This window comes from Cetorhinus maximus, chromosome 13, assembly GCF_964194155.1.
Source record: "Cetorhinus maximus chromosome 13, sCetMax3.hap1.1, whole genome shotgun sequence".
In the NCBI taxonomy this organism is placed as follows: Eukaryota; Metazoa; Chordata; class Chondrichthyes; order Lamniformes; family Cetorhinidae; genus Cetorhinus; species Cetorhinus maximus.
This window is the reverse complement of record NC_135891.1, coordinates 19,355,253-19,379,087: the sequence shown is the minus strand read 5'-3', so window position 1 is coordinate 19,379,087 and position 23,835 is coordinate 19,355,253. Positions and strand designations below refer to the sequence as shown.

The window sequence follows — 23,835 nt, the reverse complement described above, 5'->3', positions numbered from 1 at the left end:
ATTCAATCAACGTGATTAAAGTCAGAAAAATGTTACTTTAAATTCATGATGATTAAGTCCTAAAATTCTCATAATCACAATTTATTTTTGAAAATCAAATTTAGTTAGTAACGGCTATGACCCACAAAATACTCTGACACATTTATCTAGCAGTGCCCAGGTGAACCACTGTCACTTCTCAGTTAGCCATGACAGATTTTCATTCCCCAATGCATCAATCCCACTTTGTTTTCACATCTATAGACTGCAGTTTACAGTTACATGATATATTTACGAGATGGTACTAGTCATCACACACAAAAAAAAAACGTGGGCATTCTTATTGTGTATGATTCATCAATCTATTTTAGCTGGGTTCTCCATCAGGGAAGAAATGTTTTAAGGGGGAGGTGAGGATACAAGGAAGCATGTGTTCTGACTGGTGAATGTGCAATAAAGCAAATCTGCACAATGATCTGTACAAATTAATGACCTTTATATGCAGGCAAACAAGAATTAGTTAATTTAAAAAATTCCAGCTCCATAAGATCAAACTTCAGGGATGGGTTTTGTGTAACTTTAAAGGCACAATGACGTTTCGAAATTGGGAGATCTGATGGTGAGTATGAGCTTTTTTACTTAGAAATCTTCCTAAACATGTGCAAAATATCTGAAAGACTGGACCATTCTCATCAACTAGCTATCAAAAATAGATTCTCAAACCATACTTGGAGTTTTCAGTGTGGTTCCTTGTATCCCACAAGTTGGAACTAGATCTTTATGATATTGTAGCTAGCAATGTTCACATCTTAGTTTATAGCATTGGCAAGAATTTCCTCAGGCTTCTTCCTGCTCCGTCACTCACCATTTCATCAAACTTCTGTCAAAGTTATTGCCACAGAGCAGGAAAAGCCCCAAGGAAATGCCATACACATTTATTTGCTTTCCAAAGGGGCATTAGTGGTTCTTCGAAGAAATTAAGTCATACATCCCTGCCCTGAAAATGTACTAGAATGCAACATTACCAGTCTAATTGCTTTCACGGCGATCATGCCAATGACTTACATAGGCATTAGCAAATGCAGCATACCAAAACTATACATCATTTCTCCCTAGACTCACCAATGTAAACAGGAGCATAGTTTGACTTGACATTTTCATCTAGATAGGTCACTCCCAGGGTGTAGAGCGGAGTTGCTCCAATGCCATGCAGGAACTGTCCAAGCATAAACAAAAACCGGTAGCTGGATGAACTAGATGAACCTTCGTTACACTGTGTAGACTGATTAGAGTGGCACAATCCAGTTTGCTCAGATATATTCACTACGTATTGACCAGAGATAAAGTGAGGCAAGGCAAACACTAGTGATCCCAAAGCCACGATTAGAACCCCCCAGCCAAGCCATCGTGGCTTGTGACCGCTGCCGCCAAAGTAACTGACAAAAATCAGGCAGACACACGCTGCAATGTCATAGGAGCTGGCAATCATTCCACTGTGGTAACTGCGTAGGTCAAATCTCCGCTCAATTGAGGTAATCACGGTGTTTATAAATCCGTTTACTATCATTCCTTGGAGAAATGAAGCAATGCAGAGAAAAAGCAGCACTCCTTTTGGTGTGTTAAAAACCTGCAAAAACTTGGGCTCCAGCAGACCCCATCCACACATATTTTTGTTTTTGCTTGGGATTAATTTGTACTGGCTATCATATACCTTTGTCCCATTGCACTGTATTTTGTTGTTGGTTGCTGAAGAAGTCAAAGTGTCCAAGCTGTTAACATTTGGGCATGGCTCATTTAAATTCAGCAGCTCCTGCCTGGAGCTGAATGAAGTATCTCCTGTTAAATGGCTTGACATTTCCAATCAAACTAGGAAGGTTACCACTTTCCAAAGATCCCCCACAATGTGTGATTCTCGCAGATGAGGAGTAGGAGAATGATCCCTTTCAGAATTCCACTTAACAGCTCATTGTGGTGACTGATGATATATCCTCAGGGTCTTCGTACGTCAATCTTATTTTCTTCATCATGCAAAAGAAACATAGTAATTACTATCAGCTGTGTGTGTTATTAATAGGACTATCTCAAGTACTGATATTGTTCACTATGACAGAAGAATTCACCTTTGTCTGATTTGCACCACTCCATTCGTTGATGTGCAGGATTTAAATTCTTTTCCTTAGTATTGTTTATGGTACCAAAATTGTAGAAGGTAATCCTATAACGCAGGATTTGCTATTGCTTTCTCTACACCAACAAACAGTGACAATAACATTTTTTTTCCCTTTTAATAAAGTCCTGAATTATACCCTAACTTTTAATCTAACATATTTATTTGCAATGTATTCCACAGCCCTATATTATATTTTACTCTTAACAGAAAAGAATGAAATAAGTTATGAGGGGCACAATGGTGTCACGGTTATATTACTGGACCAATAATATAGAGGCCTGAACTAACAAATCAAAGTAAGAGGGTTTAATTGTCATCACAACGCTTTGAAAATTGAAATTTTATACATAATTTTATTTTTAAAAATTTTAAATAGTATGAGTAAAAGTGACCATGGCATAGTTGGATTAACTAAAAACTGATTTACTAATGTTTTTGTTACCTGAATTGGCCTGATCTTATCAGCATGGTTGACTGAACTGGCCTTTGAAGCAACCTAGCAAGCCACTCGTTCAAGAAGGCCCGACACCACCATCTCAGGGAAACTGGAAATGGGCAATAAATACCAGCCATATTCACAACCTAAGAACGACTATTAAAAGAAAACTTGGAGCAGCATATCTAAAAGTGCACTTCTGTTTTATTTAGAAATCGAGGGGAAAGGCCAAAATCCATTGTTAAGATGATATGCAACAACAAAACAATAACCCTGGATTTATATAGTGCCTTTAACATTTGTAAAAAAAAAATCCCATAAGAGGGGTGCATAACCTCAGCCATGGGGGTTCACCTTCAACTTCATCAACAAAGTGGTAATCTTGTTGGGCCCCCTTTAAAAAAAACTGCTTGATTTCTGCCCAGGCAGTTGAAATAAATATCTCCCACATGGGTTTGGAATCAATTTTATGTGCATATTTATTATTTTGATCCACTCTATTTCTTAATTCAATCCATGTCATGAAGGGTTATTAGAAAAAGTTTATTTGTTGTAACAAGAAAGGACCCCAATACAAAGGCTATTGATGACAAGGATTATTGTACTCTGTACTGGTTTATCAATAAGAAGCCAACAGCATCAAGAGGTCACTATCAAATAAGGAAATGGGGAAAGGTAGTTTTAGTTGAAACAAAGGAGATGACAGAATGTGGAAAACAGATGGCCCAGATCAAACTAATGGTCTGGGTTATGAGTAAAATACTTCATGATTTACTACCACAAATAAAGTCAGTGTTTCGTCAAAAACCATACACGTAAACAAGGACTTAGGAACTTAGGAGTGGAGATGAACATGATTGTGCAAGTGCTAATGCGCCAAGTGTGCTGTAAAATGTTTACTGTTAATTGCTGACCAAAAATCAAACGCTGATAAGAGCATTAACAAGTTTTACTGGGTGAATTGGTTTGTTTCTATGACTAACAGTCCCTCCGTATCTGACCCCAGAAAGGAAGAAGGAAATCGTGCTCCTCAACATTAATAACAATGAAGAAGTGCCTCTCCAAATCTCAATGTTTTAACCATGAGCATTAAATCTGTCAACGTAATTTTGTTGGCAAATTGTTTGTTAATTACTTAACAGAGGCTTCATAACTTGTACCAGGATCACAGTGTAAAAAGATTGAATGTAGAAATTGTAGGATTCAAATTACAAATACACCCCATGCAATACACTTCAAATAGAAATTGATGTTAAGAATTGGTGCAACCATCCTATGCAACAGAAGCCAACTTGGAATCTGCCCAAAGGAAGCAAAGTGTAACCAAAGAGAAATGAATCTAATATTTCAATGATTAAAATATGTTGAAGTACTGAAGTTAAAAAGAATAGGATAGAAATGAGATATTGGTGATTTAGGCAAGACCAAGTTTGGGTTATAGAAACCTTTAGATAAACATGCATACTCAAAAATTTGGATCCAAAATGTAAGGAAGGAAAGTGTAAGTTGCACAGGGTCTGGAAAAAAGATATAAATTTCTTTGAAATAATCTTAGCACCTTTCTCAAAACAGCATACAGAGGGATCAATAGAAGATAGCAAACATGCTCTTAAAGCTTCTGTTAATATCAAATTTATTCTACTCATTTAAAAAGCCTACAGAGGAGGCCTTTAGTATTGACCTCCCCAGAAGTTACAAAAAAAAATTAATACAGCTGGTCAAATACAATAAATGTACTTACCAAAGTAATTTGAATGTCTTTGGGTTTCAGTTGAGAAATTACTGCATCTAAGTAGAGCAGCAAAGAGCAACGGATTAATAATAGTCAAACCCAACAGTACTGATAAATGAATACAGAAAAACTTTTCTTCAAAATGTGAACACTGTAAATACAAGTACAGTCTTCTACTGCACAAGTTACAAAACCAATTAAAAGATTTATACGAGAAAGCTGTGTCAGAACAAGTCAAACTATCTGCGAGATCGTTAATCTTCACTTAACTTTCAAACATAGTGTAGAATAAAAAAGATGCTTGCACTTAAGAGCTACAGCGCACACTGGTGAAACACAATAGGCAGAGCTTTATTCTACACGAGGACCTTGCTATGTTCAATGTGGGAGTGCTTGATGCTAAATTTGGGAGGGTGCCAAACTGGAAATGCATTCACCATTACTCATCAGGTAATGCCTCACGTTGACAACCATAAAATAAATACAGCACCTTACCTTACCTCATCTTTGGAATAATCAGGGCCACACAGCAATGAGAATAATATAGACATTATTAATTATATAGTCTTGGTTAGGGATCTTCTAGCCATCCATAGACAATGGACAGAAAACAGTCTTGTATACTAGCGACTAATAATCATACCATGGGCAAGATTTTACCGTTTGCGCTGAGTTCCTGACATCGGGAGAAATAATGTGTTGCTGACACACACGTGCAGGCGAGAATTCCCCCTGCATTTTCCCATCAGCAGCCAATTAACCTGCTGCCGGTAAGGGAGCCATCCAATTAATGGTGGCGGGTGGATCACGCTGGTAGCCTGAACATAGCTACAATTTTAAAAGGCATTGGTGGAGCATTCAGGCAGGTGCAACCCAGAAGCAAGGGGTGTGCACAGTTTAGATAGTGGCAAGAAAAGTAAGGGTCATCCCATGCTTCAGCGATGCCTCCCGTGTGGAAGCAGCCCATGAATGGAGGCAGGTCTTTTTCCAGAATATGGGAGGAAGAGGTCACCAGTCACAACCTGGCTGGAGGTGACAGAAATTGTGAGCACTCATTGCCCAAACCTGGATCCAGTGCAGGAAGATATTTAATGACCTGATGAAGCCTGGGAAGGGGAGTGGCATTAACCGTTGGCATTTGGAAGCCCAGCAATCATTGAAAGGTGCCCATAAAATTGGGTGGTAGCATGGGTCCATATCGAGCAATGTTAGCATTGAGGCGTACAGTCATCATACACCCGAGACCCATGCTCAGGCATTGGTGAAAGCTGCTTTGAGGTGGCTGATTAGCTCCCTCACCTTGCCATCCCAGTGGCATGGTGCTGCACATTTCCATTGTCTCAGGGTGAACAGCATATAGGGCGCTATATGAGGCAGTACTGATATTGCCCATGTTCGCCCTTGCAGGAAAAGTGCACTCAAAATACCAAGGGGATGCCGACTGACCAGAGGTAGAATGTTAATGCTTCCCTGACACCAATGGCAGAGGAGTCTATGCAGATCAGATGGGCAACTGCAGGGCAGCTTGTGGCTGAGGGCGAGGCAGGTATAGAAGGTGTGGAGTCCAAGATTTGGTTGCACCCAATATCCCCCAGGCCTTGTATGGCATGAGGCACTTGCAAGGGCCTTCACTACCACTGGGAGATCCTCACCAAGAGCAGGATAGAGACCTCAAGTGTTTCAATTTAATATTTTATCTTGAGTAGCGGATGAGGAACAGACCAAGGAAAGATTCCTGCGCATCCTCCATGAGCACAGAATCATACACGTCGGCGGGCTCTGTTGGGTAGAATTGGTGAGACTATCTGGTGAGCACTTCACAGACGCACAGCAGGAAGTAGTTGAGGCAGTGACGGCTGTGGCCACTTCTCCTTGGAGGAATGAGAAGTGGCCCAGCAATGCTCAGCTCCATGTAGATGGTGAGCCTTGGGTGTCATCAGCAAAGCAGCAAAGGCTCCAACTGATGCATCAAATGTATGAAGATCTGTCAGCGGTTCCAAAGGCTGTGAAGCCCCATGTGCAAACAATGCAGGAGTCTATCCATGCCATAAGTGCCTTAATGTCTCTGACATGTGGATGCACGGTGTCCTGTATTGAGAGAGTGGTAACCCTAATGGAGAGCCACATGGAACACTGCACTAGCTGCATGCAGGGGTTATGAGCAGACATCCAGAGCATGACCTCATCCATGAAGTAGTGGGGTGATGGATGGACGAGATGGGCCAGCCATGTATCTCTCCATTACCAGGAGCTCAGCTGCTCCAGGTGAGCATTGGAGTTAATGTGAGGCTTCAAAGGGCAGAGGAGGGGCAGGCTTCAAGCAATGGTGGCTCTTCCCAGGGCACTTTCACAGCTGATGACATACCCTCAACACCTTCAGCAGTGACACACAGGCTGGATATTGTCCTGATGGCTGAGGTGGCCTCAAATGTGCCAGGCCCCAGTAGGGTTCAAGCATTTCAAGTACACAGGCCAAGGACATCTACTGCACCAAAGCAAGAAAGGCACAAGTCTGCCTCTACATCAACTTGAGGTGCGGGGGGGAGCATCTTTTAGAAGTTTAAGCGTGTAAATGTGTGTGTAGAGGCATGGACTAGCACTGGGGTTTACTGGGTGACATCAATTTGTTGCTGAAAACTTGTATAATGTTTAACAAAAGAAAATGTTGTTGGACTGCAAACTGAAATGATTTATACATTTACGTCAATACAATTGCCTGACATTAGCCAGATGTTTAAATCCAATGAATGGATGCTCTGTAAATGTGAGGCACTCTACAGGGCCTGTCTTGCTGATGGCCTTTTCACATTGTGGCCACGGGTACACAGGGATAATGAGGGTCCTCAATGCGAGGTTAGTAACCCACACTGCTGGGAGGGAAATTCTTGGCTCATCAGCCCCTCACTCGTGCTCAAGTGAAATATCTGCTGATCAGAAAGTTGCGAATCTCCCTGCCATGTGTACCCTATTGCTTGGGACCCAGGGGCCACTTTCATCGAGTGGCATCTCTTGAGGTGCCTCATGATCATCCTCCTTCTCCGAGGACACTGCTCACACAGTGTTTCCCCCTGGCTCTAGTGCTACTCCCCTCTGGAGTGCCAGATTGTACAATGCACAGCAGAAGGTAATGATGAGGGATACCACTGAGGGTGCAGATCTATCGAGGCATCAAATCCTCATCTTTAAGAGCCCAATGGGCTGCTCAAAGGTGGCTCTTGTGGTCATGTGGCAGCGGTTAATTTGTCTTCTGCCTGTTTGTTGGATTGCGTAAAGGGATCAGAAGCAATGTCTTCAGAGGATACCCCAGGAACCAGTCACAAAGGCACTCGGGTGGCTTGAAGAGCTGAGGCAATTGGAACTGTCGAAGGACGTTCGAGTCACAGCAGCTTCCTTCCTGTAAACCTCACACACACACGCATGACGTGCTTATGGTGGTCACACACAATGTGCACACTGAGCGAGTGAAAGCCCTTTCTGTTCATAAAGGCACCTGGCAGCTGTGAGGGAACCTTGATGGCAACATGTGTACAGTCAATTGCCCCCTGCACCTGGGGAAACCCAGCTTTGGCCCCTTTTGTAAACTTGATAAATTGACCAGCCCGATGGTACATGGTATCCGTGACCTCCTCGATGCAGTGATGGACTGCTGACTGAGAGAGACCACATGGATCTCCAGGTGACCCGTAGAAAATGAATGCCAATGTCACCTTTAAGGCAGTGGGCATTGGGTGACCCCCAATTCCCAGAGGCCTCAACGCCTGTTCCATTGTTCAACATAGCTGCACCACCACTTCTTTGGAAAGATGCAGTCTTTGTGGGCGTTGGTGTCTCATTGAAGCTGAGCCTCTTCCAGTACACCCACTGAGCCACAAAGCACCTTATGTGACCAGTATGCCCTAGTTTCCCCAAGCACCCTCCTCCTTCACCCTCAATGACTTCCTCGGGCCGCTGGAGCTCCCCTGGCCTCTGCAAAGTTGCAATGGGCAATTGCATGTCCACCCTTGGGTCACTCATCTCCTCACTGGAGGATGAATCCGAGTCTGAAAACACTCCACTTATCACCAGGTGAAGCTTCCACTGCCTTGAGGCTCCTAGTGACCTTTATCCTGCCGCCAGTGACTTCTTAGGACCTGGGAGACACCTTTCCAGCAGCAGCAACTCTCCTTGGCCCCACCCAGAGACAGCTTTCCATCAGTATTTATTTTTCAATATGGATCTCATGTATCTGAGTAATTAATTGGTGCTTTCATGCTCCAAGTAAATTGATATTGGAAAAAACTATTGTGAGTCATCACATCTACATGAACACAAATATTTTGCTTTCAATAAGGAAGAGAAAAACAATGGGATAGATTTTTCTTTTCATTGCCAAAGGTGCTTTGTAAATGCAAGTTGTTGTTATTGGAATAGGTCATCTGTCCATTGTATTGATGGTGAACTATCCTGCCATATGTGTCTGATGGTGAAGATGAAAATCTACCCTGGTGTCAGTATTTTTTTCTACATTAAAATGCTCTTTGAAAAACAATCTCCTTCTACAACATATTGAACCTGTCTTTGTTTTTTTTCAAAGGACTTGGGTTACTAACCATTATGAATTCAATGATTCTTGAAATAATATAAGATGAAAGAAACCTGAGCAAAGGAAGCAGTTCAATGGCTGACTTCCAACATTTTGCTTGTGATATCATTGTGTGTGTCTGTGTGTGGATTAAGGTGAATGTGCGAGTGTGCGCGCGTATGTGGTGTAAGATGGGTGGATGCGTATGTCTGCCTGTGTGTGTGGGTTTATGTGTGTGTGTGGGTTTATGTGTGTGTGTGGGTTTGTGTGTGTGTGTGTGTGTTTGTATGCCTGCTTTAAGGTGCGTGGGTGTGTGTGTGTGGCTTAAGGTGGGTGGGTGGTGTGTGTCCGTTTGTGTGTCTGTATGTGTGTGCGCATGGTGCAGGTGTGAGGGTGGTGCAGGGGTATGCATGTGAATAAATCTTCAAATGGAGCTGGCTAATGATAGTAACGTTTTGGGGTTGCGGATAGGGGCTACAGATCAGCATTATTGCTTGTTTTTCCTTACAAAAAAACACAGAAAACTACACTTTGTTCTGTTTAAACTGACTACTTGGCTCTGCATTCCAGATTTGAAATGCTTGACTATTTGAAGAAGAATTATCTTCTTACTAGACAGATATATTTGATTACACACAGGACTCTGCTTTCCCCACTCAATGTGAATATCAACAAACAAAATAACCACAACTCCTGAATTACAGGCTGTCAAAAAAAATAATCAACATGGAACTGGATGGTGCTGTAAAACAACAATGCTCACGATACATAATAGTTGAAAAATACTAATATTAAGGGCTAATAGAAAAGTGCCAACAAGGAATTTCATAGCAAATGTGAGTTAACACAAGGTACTTTATCTTCCCGGTACAAGCGAATAAACCTTTCAATCTGATAAACAACTAGTTAAGGGAATAAATGGGGATTTTATTTTAATTCAGCATATTAGCATGAAAGAAAAACTAACCTTCTTGCCCTCAAAGTGACTGAAGGTGTCTACAAATGATAATACCTGGAATGTTTTGAAACTGATCAGTCAGTAGAATAGGGACAATTGAACTAGGACTGTTTGAATAGACTGAATTATGTTTAATTGTTACTGATTAGGGTTAAAAAAAAAATCCACAGATTTTAGGATGTAAGCTTTCAATTGTAAATCAATTCATGACTTAAATTATGTTGTAGACTTTGAAACTTTTCAATGCTTCCTGGTGGATGCCATAGGGTCAAAGACTAACAAGTTGTAATCCAGGAGGTTCAGCTATCAGGAAGCATTAGACATTCAGTACAGTGATCACAAAGATATGCAAGAAGGCAACTTCACTCACCAGAAGCATATATTGAAAGTTCAGGCATATGGTCCTCTTGATTTTTGGGCTGTTGTAATTAATGGTCAAAAAAATCATGTGTAATGTGCATCCAAAATTCTAATTCTCATAGCAAGAGAGGAAGGAAATAGTGGCGCTTTTCAAAATTCTTTTGGGCTGCATGAACTACTAATCTGTGCTTCGCGGCATTTTTACTCTGTATTGTTCTTATTCAATATAATGGGAGACAAAGGAACATCACGGGCATTCATAATACCACCACGAAGGGAAGTTTGCTTGTGAAACTCAGACAGACATCAACCCTTCCATGAGACCAGTCCTGTAAATCAGAAATCAGCAAAAGCATGAAAAGGAATGAGTGAGTCATGCTCTACCGCCCAGAGCTGCAATGTGTTTTTTCTTTCTTTTTAAAGAGGAGGGATTATTTCAAAAATTATAAATAGGCACATGGGGCTGGAGGGGATTCATAACAGTTGAGGTCAGGTGAGTCATTCAATTTGGATCCTGGGAAATATATCTTCAAACAGTGGTTCAAGGACGCTTCTTTTAAATTAGGGAATAGTTATTAGGTATGAAAGGCCTATGGGTAGAAATTAGCACTGAACCTGTCTAGTAAGAAGATAATTCTTCTTTAAATAGTCAAGCATTTCAAAGGGAACAGAATTTGGCTTGGTGGATTGTTTTTTTAAAATTAATTTAAGGGATGTGGGCGTCGCTGGCTAGGCCAATATTTATCGCCCATTCCTAATTGCCCTTGAGGAGGTGGTGGTGGTGAGCTGCCATCTTGAACTGCTGCGGTCCCTGTTGTGTAGGTACACCCTCAGTGCTGTCACTTTGTGGAACTTCAGCACTACACAGAGGCAGAATACTTGTTTTACTCTCTAAACTGAGGAAGTAATATAATAGTACTAAAATATCCGTAATTCTGGTTATTGATGCATGCATAGGAATTACTATATCCCAGATCATGCTTCAGTTATGTTCTCTGGGCTCCTTTATTTCCCCTTGATGGAGATTGAACATCAGCCTATTATGCGAACATAATTTCTCAATGGGAATTGAAATTTCTTATACAAAAAACAAGAGGTGGAATTGTCCCAGATATGCGCTAAGTGCAGTAGCGGGTGGGTAAAACAATCTTTTACCCGCCAGCCGCAATGGCGGGTTTTCACACCGTATTGTCCCAAACTTGCCGCATTAATTATGCATTCCCGGGGTACAGGCTGTTTCAATGGTGGACGGCTCCGATTTACCTGCCACACCATCACCTCACCGCTTCATCACGCCAGGCACATTTAAAGTTCAGCTGCGCTCAGTGCTTCCAGCCCAGGGCTGGAGCAAAGAAGACATGGCCCTGAAAGGCAAGAAGACGGCAGACCTCGAGTGCCTTTTGGACGCCATGGAGGCCCGCTGTGATGTCCTCTACCCCCGCTCTGGCCGTAGAAGGGGCAGCAACATTACCACTCCGGTGTGGCAGGTGATGGCAGTGGCGATCAGTGCCAATGCTGCACAGGAGAGGTTGCCCATCCAATGCAGATAGAGGATGAATGATCTCATCTGTGCAGACAGGGTATGGCAACCATCTCATCACTCTAAACTCACACACTCAAGCCCATCACACATTCACTGGCATCTCGCTCACTGCCAGATCAAGGGACATCACCACCCATTCTCACACACACGCCCTCACATGTCCATTTGGCCTCATCTCCTCTGGAGACTGCCTCCTCAGGCATCACCATCTTGAGGCCACTTGCACAGCTCAACATGTGCCCCCACACACACCCTTGGTTACCTCTTTCCCTAGTACAGCTCTTGTCCTGCAGCCTCTTCCCTTGTCTGAGGCCACTTCTCCCCCTTCCCCAAGCAAGACCTTGCCCTGCAGCTGTTGAAAAGCCACCCACATATGGCTGATCTGGTAGGTATGGACCTACCCGTGAGCCCCCCTAAAAGTGATGTGATGCTGTCTGTGAAGCCTGGCGCTGATGACTGCGAGTGCTGACTGAAGCAAGGTAGCCAAACAAACCTCGAAGTCATGAGTAAAGTGGAGCCCGCCAGGTGCGTGTCTTATGTATGCTGTTGTGAAACACATCGGCGTGTTTCCTGACATGGGTGGATGATCCAGTGGGGGGGTTGAGACTGGCGGGCTGGCCTTATAATGATATGATGTATTACAATGAGGTTCCTGATGTCAGATGGTAGTGAATGTGGCCCACCATACGCGGGTGGAGTGGATAATCGCAAACTGGTTTCACAACCTCATGAAACCAATTTTTTCTTCTCGTCATATTGTCCATTCACGTCACCGAACACGCCCGATGCCGGCAGGCACAGGAAATCCCGGCCTCAATAGCAGTATTATCTGCTTTGCAAGTCACCAAGAGTGTTTTACAGAGAGCATGTTAGGTATAAAAAAGAAAATGAAAGGTATCAACTAAGACTGGTGACTTAAGAGCCAGCAGCATGTTCGAATTGTTCTGATCTGGATAAACATGCTAGAAATGAGGAAACAGCTGGTACATCTGATCAGAAGGTCGAACTCCTCTGTATTACAGGCAATACAGAAAAGGAGATACTGTACATGGCACCAAAGAGGTCCTGTGACATCGAATTGAACCGTACATTTCTATATCATGACTCCAGATAAATTTGATGTTACTCTCACCATGAATGATGAATATGTCAGCTCTGATTGCCTTTCTTTAGCAGACATGTAAAGACCTGAACAATGAGGAAGTTACCAGCTCATTTTGCTATTCAAGGTTGATAGATTTTCTTATTAAGTGTAGATTTTGGTCAAAGTTTTGGCTAAAAGGCAAGCAAAATTGGTGCCTTTGTAGCATTACACATCCTGACAACACAAGTTTTATCCTCACACTCACAAATGTGTAAATTTCAGTAATTTCATTTACCAGCCACATGACATGTTGCATCAGGAATAACACTTCCCACGACTACAAAGAAGGCCATTGATGCAGGAGGGTGGGATTACCTGTTCCAACCTGCTTTAGGTTACCTGTCCATCGCTAACAATGACTTATTGTCTGGGTACTCAGTAAGGATAATCGTTGTTACTTATTTGACCTAACATGAAACCATTTACAGAATCTAAGATTGTACTTTAACATTAAGGATGTAGAACCAAATTATACTGCATGCAGATGACGCATGCAATACAAATGCAAGAAAATGATAGTGATCATAGCTTTTATAAATGGCGGCATCAACCACAATAACAAGAATGGAATGTTGACACTATAAAAATAATTGGCTAGGTCATTGTTAGAATATTTTTTCAGTTTCAGGCACTCCAATTTAGGAAGAATGGCAATGTCATAGGAGTGAATTTTCATTCCACACCTGGAACTTGACTTGGGGGTTATTTGTGGGTCCTGACCCTGCACAACATGTTCCAGATTCGCCCACCACTATTTTTAAAGGTTCTGGCTTTAGGCTGATACATCAGTGAGGTGCTTAGGCCGTGCAGCCTTACTTGGAAGTGCTAGCCTTTAATTTCTGTTTCTGCCTGTTCTGATGGTTCAAGTGGATGCAAGAGATCCTGCGGCATTATCTGAAAAGTAGCAGAGGTCTTTTTCCTCATATTCTGGTTAAGTTTTCTTCCTTAACCATTACCAAAAGGAAAGGTCGATCATTCGTTTCGATGAAAGGTCACAGACCCGAAACGTTAACTTTATTTCTCTCTCCACTGATGCTGTCAGACCTGCTGAGTATTTCCAACATTTTATGTTTTAATTTGTCTTGTGGTTAGTGGGATCCTGCTGTGCATAATATGGCTGTACACTTGCCACTGTACCAGTAACTGCACATCAGAAGTACCCATTGGATTCAAGTTTTCTTTCTTTCTTACATTTGCTAGGAGGCATGTCTGATGGTCAAACCTGTTACAGCCAGACAATAATTATTAGACAAAGCACATACTTAGAATAGTGAGGTCGCAAAAATGCACATGAACACCATTCACGGTCAATGGATCGCTGGTATTGTTAGCGTGCCTTTGGGTGCAAGTTCTTTGTGTCCCCCTGAGGTCCTGAAAGGCACTATATAAATGCAAATTCTTCCTTCTTCCTGTACGGTTAGCTGAATTCATTGTGCTTTGGAAAATGAACAACTTCACATGGCAGTTTAGACAAGAGAGCAGCATTATGTTGGATTCACAGTTTATGATAGGTAGATCAGTGTAATCATAAAGAACTGATCCATTTTCTGGAGGTGTAATAAACTACACAGTTAATCCAAAGGGTGCCTGTTTTCATCATTTTAAGACATTACTCCAGTTGATTGAGTTTCCATCTAACAATGTGAGTAAAAATAAAACCCTATTTTAGCTGCCATATTGTAGATGACCTTGTCATATTCCCAGATGTAAAAATGCAGACTGAATATATGTTAGACCTAAACTGACTGACAAAATAGAAGTTAAAGAAAAGAGACAATGGGCAGAATTTTGCCCTCGGGTGGTGGGCGGGCCCCACCGGCGGGTGGACAGCTGACCCCCGCCACCGAAATGGGGCCTGCCGCCATTTTGAGTGGGCGGGTCAATTAAGGCCCACCCAGCGTCCTGCCCGACAGGAAGCGCTGTGCGCGGGGGGGGGGGGGAGGGAATCCCCATCTGTCAAAGTGCGCTCTTTCGCGCACTGTTCCCTGAGGCAAAGTCCTGTCTCAGGGAGATTCGTGACAGGTAAGTAAAGTCTAAAAATAGATAAATATTGAAATTATTAACATGTCCCCTTAATGTGACAATGTCACACAAGATGGGACATGTTAATAATAAACACATAAAATTTATTAAATGTCTAAAAAACGAACATGAAACTTCGTCCCGCCAGTGGATGAAGTTTCATGAATAATCTGGAGCCCGCTGGGGCTCCTGGCCTGCCCGCCAGCCTTAAGCTTGGACGGGCAGGTCTTCAATTATCTTAATAAGCCTGTCAATGGCCTCAATTGGTCATTAACAGGTCGGTGGGCGGACAGCTGATTTCGCTGTCTGCCCACCTTCCTAAAAATTTAAAGGGACCGGGATGACGTCGGGGATTCCTCCCAACGTCATCCTGCATCATTTTCTCCTTGGCGAGCGGGCCCCGCCCCCAAATCACCGAGGGGAAAATCCTGCCCAATGAATGAGGATGAGAGTCAGATTAGTAGAAAGTAACAGATGAATTTTATTTCCCATTCATCCCGAATATTTTTCCAAGAGCAGATAATGGACATTTCCACGGTATGTAAGCTAATGAATTGCACACAGAGCCTCTGCTTTTCATAGGCACTCTTTTGTAGTCCTACTGGAATGGCTGAAAAGTGCACACTACTTACAGTATCATCAGAGGAAAGGGACCTGTGGTATCTTGAGGTTCACATTAATGATCCATTCCTTGCATGGTTGGATGCTCTGTTTAGAACACCTTTGATTTGGAATGGAGCTGACTGTGAACCAGTGGCAAAAGAGACTGTGATTCGCCAGGCAGATGGTCACAGACATCTGTGCCCTCATCAGCTGCAAACCTCTGTGGCATCTCACAAGCAGCTGCACGTCGGTGCAAGACCCAGGTGACAAGATGCCCTCTTGACCGATGCTGGATGACATATCAGAATCGCAACCTATGGGGCATCGCAGGCTCAGAGGGCACTGAATCCAGTGCCTAGAGCAGTCAGGTGGTGCCCTGCAATATGCTTAGGCAGAGAGAGATGGCACTGAAGAGAGAGGTGCCCCCGCTGTATGACAAGGCGGCCTCCTCCTGCTACCCTCTAGGAAGAGGACCTCCCTCCTCTCCCACATGGCTGCCAGAACTCTGATTCTCTTGTGCCATTTCAGGTTCCTGTGGTGCTGCGGCAGGCTTTGGCACAAATTCTCTCTCACAGGAATGGCAGCAGCCTCAGTGATGGCTGCCTTGGGATCCTGCCTCTCCATTCTTGACCCCACTAATTTTAATTGAACAGGAAACCCATCTCCGTCCCAATTAAGGGCTCACCCCCAGGAAAATCTGAAATGCAGTCAGGTTCTCACTGGAGGTGGGTTACTAATGTAAAAACAAACCCGGCTTCAGTTTACTGTCTCCAATGGGAAAATCCAACCACTATTATTTATCTGTTCCAACCAAGACTGGTTTAATTACAAATGTTTTGGTTGTTTTCAGCCTGACAAAAAACCAAATTTGTTTGGAAATAATTTTTGCTGATTTTTGACCAAGTTCAGGGAATCTCCTCGCCTGAAAGAGAAAGGAGGCACTGGCAGTCTACCCAAGTTTTACCTGAATTTCTTGGTGCCTAAATGACAACCTTAGTAACAAAGTGCTTTCTTGCCAGTAAACAATGAAGAGTAATCAGATCCAGTCTCCTGTCCTTTGTGTACTGGGTATGTGAGGTATGGAATTCCAGCTAGGTAACACCCTCAAACAAGTATAATAATTATACCTGGAGGCAGATTAGAAACATACAGCAGATCAAAACAAACACAAATAGACACATACAGCACTAACTTTATTGGAAGGGAGGGAGTCTCGACGTTGGGGTCCAAATCGAGTGGCTTGGCTGCACATGCAGACCGTCGGACATGGAAAAGGGGATTTTGCCATTAGCGTCCAATTAACAGGTGACAGGTGTGAGAGACAGCCAACAATGGGTATTGTGCGGGAAGGAGTCCCAGCAGCTGAAACGCAGGCACCATATTTAAAGGGACAGCCGCACTCGGATCAAAGGCTTCACACAAATAGGCAACTGGAAGGGAGGCTAAAAAGAGAAGTAATGAAGTAATGAAACTTTGAAGTAATGGCTGCAGTTGGAGGTTCCCAGCTTTAATGGTGCCTCGCTGGAGCTGGACCTCCAGCAAGTGTGGGCATAGAGAGAGAGATGCTCTTCCCAATCAATGGGAGGGGGAGGAGGAGGCCAGCAAACATCATCAAGAAGGCATGGCTGGAGGTCGCAGCGAAGGTTAGCAGCCGTGGGGTGGTCACAGTGCTGTGAGACTTTCAACGACCTGGTGTGGTCTGGCAAGGTGAATGGAATTCATAATGCCAAGCTCGCAGCCCTGGGTGTCACAAAAGGTGCCAATGACATTAGCACTCCCAGGAAAAGGTAAAAGGCACCTCAAAATAGGAAACAATGGATTTCCCAGTCTCAATTCCTGCCTGCCATGAGTACACACACTCCCGGTCCTGCTGCCTGCATCCCCTCCAAGAAAACCGACCAGCAGCTGGAACATGTCAGAATTCCAATCTGCCACTTCCCCCAACTATTTTACTGCCCTCACCCTCTTCCAAGCCTGCTGTCAGGGGCCTGTAAAATTCCACCCAAGGTTTGTGAATCACACTATGCAGTTTATATGCAGTAGTTTGCTCAGTCAAAGTTAAACATGTTGTGCTACAAGTTCTAACCTAAATATTGGTCACATTTGTCCAGATCCTGGGATTTAACGCTTCCTCTGCATTTCTTAGCAACATTATAAATATTTTTAAAGGAGATCACCTGGATAAAAAAAAAAATGAATCATCACTCCTTTGAGTAACACCGTTCTGAAACAGGTTCTCTAGTGCCAACGCAAAACACTGTGCTTGCAAACTTCACAAAAAAAAACTCAATCTTGTCACACCCATAGCACAAGACTGTACAGATTAATATAGATAATGATGCTTATTCTCAACAATGTTTCTACCATTGGTCAACCAACGCAGCACAGGGAATACCTTTAGACAACGTATGCTAAGAACGCTCCCACATTTTTGATGACGTGGGACCGAACTCTTAGCAAGTAACGCGACACCTCCTGAAAGAGAATGGATGCCACTTAAGAAAACTTTGAAAAAAAATTAAGTTTAAGCTTTTTAAATGTTGTTTATAGTAAAAATGTAGGCAGCATTTGAACAGCTGAGCAGGAGGTTGGGGGTTCACGCTTAAGCGGGGAAGCCTTTATTTTGCCAGAGTCCAGAGACTAAAGCACTGTACACAGTCTACATCTCCCAATTAAGATAAATCTTTGATCGAGCCTAATCTATTTTATAAAACAAATATGGACAATTAATTGTCATAATCACTCAATGAGGATTTGAAACTTTCTGCTTATATCTTCTTCAGCTATTGAAGAGATCTACCTCACAAGGCACAGTAGATCAACAACACTCTAAAAACCTGTCAGCGCAGGAGCAAGTGTTTTAATTTAATTTGTTCAAAAACATGGCATCATTAAAAGCAATCTACAACACAAATAGCCAGATATGTGAGAATGTGCAAGCTGATTAAAAAAAAATCCAGGTCTGCAAGTTCAGATCGCATAATTTACCTCCTTTTGGAAATGATGGCCCAGATTTTCACCACAATGGATCGAAGGCTCTCCATTGTGTTGAAAATCCCAGAAATGGCCAAAATTTCTAAGTCCCACCCCCGAACCCAGCATTTCCAATTATTGTGGGGGCAGGAGTGGAGTTGGGCTGGGGTTCACGCACATGCAGTTTATGGAGGCAGCTAGCCATTTAAATCACCAGCTGCCTCCACTGAAGTAGGATTTTGGAAGGCCAGGGGTGTGAAACCCAGAGTGTGCAGATTAGACTAGCTAAGAGGAGGTCTGAACTTGGCCTATTTGTTTGAATAGCCAGGGTGCCCCTTTGGAGAAGGAAGGCACCCCTTTGGATAGGGTCCTGGTATCCCTTTGGTAGAGGCAAGACACACTTTGCGAGTGGTAAGGCACCCCGCGGGAGAGTTAAGACACCCTTTGGAAGAGGCAAGGCATTTTTTGGGATTGTTAAAATTGAACATGATTAAGCACTTTTTATGCAAAAAAAAATCATTGGAATGTCCAACTGTCAAAGAACTATTGAAGAACTGTCAAAGCTGTCAAGGAACAGTATAAGGATACAAGGTGAGTTGGCTTGGAGGGGCTAATTGGTTGGTGGTGGGAGCATGGATTGACATGAGTCAGCACTAAGGTAGTGTGGGGGTATGAGAGGCATGGAGGTGGGTAGAAGGACATGGAGTGGGTAGAGGGACACAGGGTTGGGCAAAGGACATGGGTTAGCATGGGGGTTTGAGGGGCCATGGGGGTGGGTAGAGGGACATGGATCGCCGTAGGTTGGCCTGGATGAGGTATAGGGAGTGTGTTGGGAGGGGGTGGGGTGGGGTAAGTGGTGAGGGATGGAGGGCTGTTTTTAAAATTTATTTCAACACAGTTCCAGAGCACAGAGACAGGCCTTCTGCCCAGCCTGCCTCCATCCTCGCCCCGGGGTTACCCACCCCAATTCATATCCCCCCACCACCCCCAACTGAAAATCAACCTACAGGCAGACATCTTTAAAGGTCAGGATTGCCAAACTGGGAAATCTCCCGAGTCTGTGCACCGAACCCAGGGACGAACATCTGGGTCTTTGAATGCCTATTAAAGAAATGACAACTGCCTGAAAGATACACAATTTACCTTAAGAGGGAGCATTCAGTGCACAAAAAGTCAATTCTTCAATCAGTTTTCACAAGTACAATGCTGCTTTTCTTTTCTTTAAAAATGACCTTGGGAAATTTATGAGGTTTGTCCAAACATACTTTGGATAAAGCACTTGAGATTTCTAGGTGTGGTCAATATAAACTTTTAAGACCTTGTACACAAAGATAAATAGATACTTAAGGAGATTCCAGGAATTGGATCACTTAATGGTTAGAATATTACAATGGATGCAGATATTACGCAGCTGTTCTCTATTCCAGTCATTGGAGTGAGCTAAAATAGGTCATGCAATCAAAAAAGAATGATTTTTGAATGTAAAAGCAGTTCTGGTGAGGGCAAAAAGAGAAAATATAATTGGGCTAGTGAAGATTAGAAAGTATAGGCTCCAAGATTCCCAATCACTATCCAGTGGTCCTTGTGGAAAACTGTTGCCACTCATGGGCTCACTTAAGGAGATAAAGAATACGCTCCCCGATCGGAAGCATTCGCCGTTTTGCGGAGGGTATTATGGAGTGTGATGACATCAGGCACCGTTTACGATGCCATCAGGCCGGTTTCTGATAATACAGAACATGGGCGGGTCACAAAGTCAGAAGCCCGCCTGTGTTATTTAAATTGCAATTAACAAGCCAATTAAGGTTATTAACGCCCCCAACTGCTATAATACATTCAGAAGGTAATAATACACCTTCAGGGTAAGATTCATGACAGGTGGGGAATTTGTTTTCTCATGGGCAAGCTTGTTTGGACGCGTTTTAAAACTGCAGCAGGGACCAGAGTCTCAGCTTTTCAGTTCAAATTCCATTGACTGTGGGGACTGTTCATGTGAATGAGCAGAGAAACCTTTTGGAGACTTTTTTCATGAGGGCTTGTATTGATTGCATATTTTCCTGTCCGTTTCTCAGGGGTGAGGGGTAAAAAGTATCTGAGACAGATGGGGATTGTGGTCTCAGTTGGAGACACAACCTCAAGTGAAGAGGGGAGAAAGAGTATGAGGAGGAAGTGGAGAAGGGCGAGAGGAAGAAGGGAACACAGGAATGCTCAGGATGCTGTGGTTCTTCAGGAAGGGGACAGAGCGACGCCAGGCCCTGAGGGTCAGGAGGAAACCAGAAACCCTCAGTGGAGGCACAAATGATCTCATGGTGCCTCAAGGGTATATAGACAGAGATTTAGCTACCTTCAACTGGGCGAGACTTAGTGCAGAAGACAGCTCAGGCTTTCAAGAGCCACCGTGGCATCACTTTTGTGAGTTCTTTTTTTAATTCATTCATGGGATGTGGGCTTCGTTGGCTGGGCCAGCATTTATTGCCCATCCCTACTTGCCCTTGAGAAGGTGGTGGTGAGCTGCTTTCTTGAACTGCTGTAGTCCACAGTGCTGTTAGGGAGGAAGTTCCAGGATTTTGACCCAGCAACAGTGAAGGAAACAGCAATATATTTCCAAGTCAGGATGGTGAATAACTTGGAGGGGAACTTCCAGGTGGTGGTATTCCTATCTACCTGCTGCCCTTGCCCTTCTAGATGGTAGTGGTCGTGGGTTTGGAAGGTGCTGTCTAAGGAGGCTTGGTGAGATGCTCGCAGGGGAGATCACATCTAGCCGCAGTGGGGGCCACACAGTGCCTGTCACATTTAAGGTGACAGTGGCTCTAACCTTCATCACAACAGGCTCATTCCAGCAGCCTGTGGAGACCTTAGTGGGATAAAACCACCTGCTATACACCATTGCATCAAGATGTTCGCAGGTGCAATGTTCCAAAGGGCTGTGGAATTACATCTCCTTAACGCAGGATGTCCAAAGCAAGATGGATCCAGCCTGATTTGCAGTGACTGCAGGTTTCCCCAGGGTGCCGGAAACCACTGACCGCACACACATAGCCATCAAGGCTCCGACAGGGCTGCCATGCACCTTCATAAACAGAAATGGCTTCCACTCAATCAATGTGCAGCTGTTGTGCAAGCATAATCGGCGCGTCATGTCGGTGTGTGCCAGGCACCCGGGCAGCAGTCTTGAAACATACATTCTTAGGAACTCACCCGATTCCAGACCTTTTCACCCACCCAGATTTCTTGGAGGGACGGCTCCTAGGTGATAAGGGCTATCGACTCAAAAGATGTCTAACGATGCCTGCGAGGGTACCAAAATCTGACACAGAGAGGAGGTGCAATGAGAGCCACGCCAGCATCAGGGCCATTGTGGAACAGACCATCGGTGTCTGAAAAGTACGCTTCCAATGCCTGGACAGATGTGGAGGTGCATTACAGTACTCCCCCTCACATGTGCCCCTAATGGTCGTGGTTCGCTGTGTATCCCATAACGTCGCCATCCAAAGAGGAGATGCCCTGGAGGATGATGACAGGTCAGGCGGGGGCCGGTCCTCTGAGGACACTGGCGATGATGAGTTGAGGGACCATGGTGACGCTCCTGCCGGAAGCCCTGGCTGTGATTGAGTGGATGGCTGTAGCACCAGGGCTGCCCTAATGTGGCAAATATTTCTCAGGTGCGCCTTGCCGCTGCTACAGAAGAGTTTTGGTGAAATCTTGGCCCTCCTTTTCCTAGTTGCAATGAGCGAGCCCTGTAGCCTTTATATCCAGACATTCTCCATCACCCCACACGAGAATACAATTCCTCCCGCCCTCCCTCAACCTTTGATTTCTTCCCTCAACCTTCAGACACGAGTCACACAGCCACAGCAATCAATCAGAACAGCAGCATGAGGGAATGTGAGTTTTGTGTTTATCCACAAGTGTTAAAGGCCTAAGAGCATCAGTAAATAACCTCACCCATATGTCCCTATCCCTGACTAATGTGGATATTTACTGAGACGATTACCAGTGTTCCGGCACAGTGCTCCTCCCTCACTTGCAGCTGCACTGGAGAGAGGCAGCTGATCTGCCACCTCCCTTGCCTTGGGTGACCTCAGCAGGTGTTCTCGGTGCAGCTATGGCCTTGAGTGGCCTCTTGCTGAGATGCATGCAAGTCTTCAGTCGCTGCGGCAATGGTCGAGGCCTGTGTCAATGGCTGATGGGCAGAGAAGATGCTACCCCCATCAGAAAGACCAGGAGAGGAACGTCCAGATGGACGGCAGCTGCTGCTCACCCCTCACCGCTAGGACCGGTTGGTCCTCCCTGCAAACCGGTGAGGTCCCAGGAGCTGGGTGGGCGACCAAGCTCCCAGCTCCCCTGTCGTCCTGGGTCTGAGCCCCTGAGCTCAGAGCCAGGGTGATGGTGTGCAGGTCAGAGCGCATCCCGACAATTGCGCTGGAAATGCGCTCAGTTTGCCCCTCCAGGACAGTCACCAGTCTGTCCAGGGCGGAAGCTTGGCGTTCCAAAGAGTGGCTGCTCGCAGCGCTCGTGGCTTGGATGGACACCTCCACAGTCCAGGCCAGGGCATGTAACCCCCTCTGGCATACCTGCCAAAATCTCCATGGACCTCGCACTGAACTTCCAGCATTGACCACCTTACTGGCAACTCCAGAGGCTCATCATCTGACTTGGAATCAGCCTCTGGAACACCCGGGACACTCCTCCAACTGCCTGAAGCCAGGTCCACTGCACTCTCCGGCAGCTGCACGTGCAAACGCAAAGTGCCCTCACCAGAGTGTGCATGACCCCGGCTGAACCCTGCCGACGTGCCAGTATCTGCAATGGTTGGCTCGGTGCAGAGAGAGGATGTGACACTGCACCCTCCGAGGGTTTGCTGGACAGCTTCTGGTACGGCTTGTGTTGAAGAGGCTTCTCCTGTAACAGAGGGAAATCAGTAAGGAGGTAGTCTGGTATCTAATCACTTGACACATCAGCTCCATCACATGATGCCCACAATGTCATCCGTGCACCAGCTAAGCAGCATGAACTTGGAAACTTTAGATAGCACGCTGAGACATCAGACTTTACACAAGCTAGAAATGAACTCAAAATACGTATCTCCAATTTTCAGGCGGCCACAGGAAGGTTAATTAAATTGAAAAGAAAAAAATTCCACCAACTTCTTTTTTCAAACCAAGTCAAAAAGTTGTGTCCCTTCTGATGCGATCCACACCATGGGCAGAATTTAATGCCCTCCCCTAAGATGAGTTTGGAGACAAGAGGACATTTAACCAGGTGGGGAGGTTGCCAGGTGGAGGCCCCACCACCTTCCCATGTCTGACTCGATTAAATCTGGGTTGAGAAGACTCGTGGATGGCCTTCCCACC

At 44.5% G+C, this 23,835-nt stretch overlaps 1 protein-coding gene across 12 annotated transcripts in view; it reads right to left on the bottom strand.

Annotated features, from left to right (window-relative positions):
• Positions 1-23,835, bottom strand: part of slco4a1 (solute carrier organic anion transporter family, member 4A1) — a 183,881-nt gene that overhangs the window by 51,553 nt on the left and 108,493 nt on the right. For 10 of the 12 annotated variants that reach the window (XM_078555062.1, XM_078555057.1, XM_078555065.1 and 7 more), the window contains 2 exons: positions 4,327-4,373; positions 1,102-1,997 (listed from right to left, as the gene is read on the bottom strand). In XM_078555062.1, coding sequence (XP_078411188.1) covers positions 1,102-1,834 — 733 coding nt within the window. In that variant the 5' untranslated portion in view covers positions 1,835-1,997; positions 4,327-4,373. Of the gene's footprint in view, positions 1-1,101; positions 1,998-2,591; positions 2,695-4,326; positions 4,374-23,835 lie in introns of all 12 variants that reach the window. The other 2 variants (XM_078555066.1, XM_078555068.1) reach the window with 1 other exon arrangement.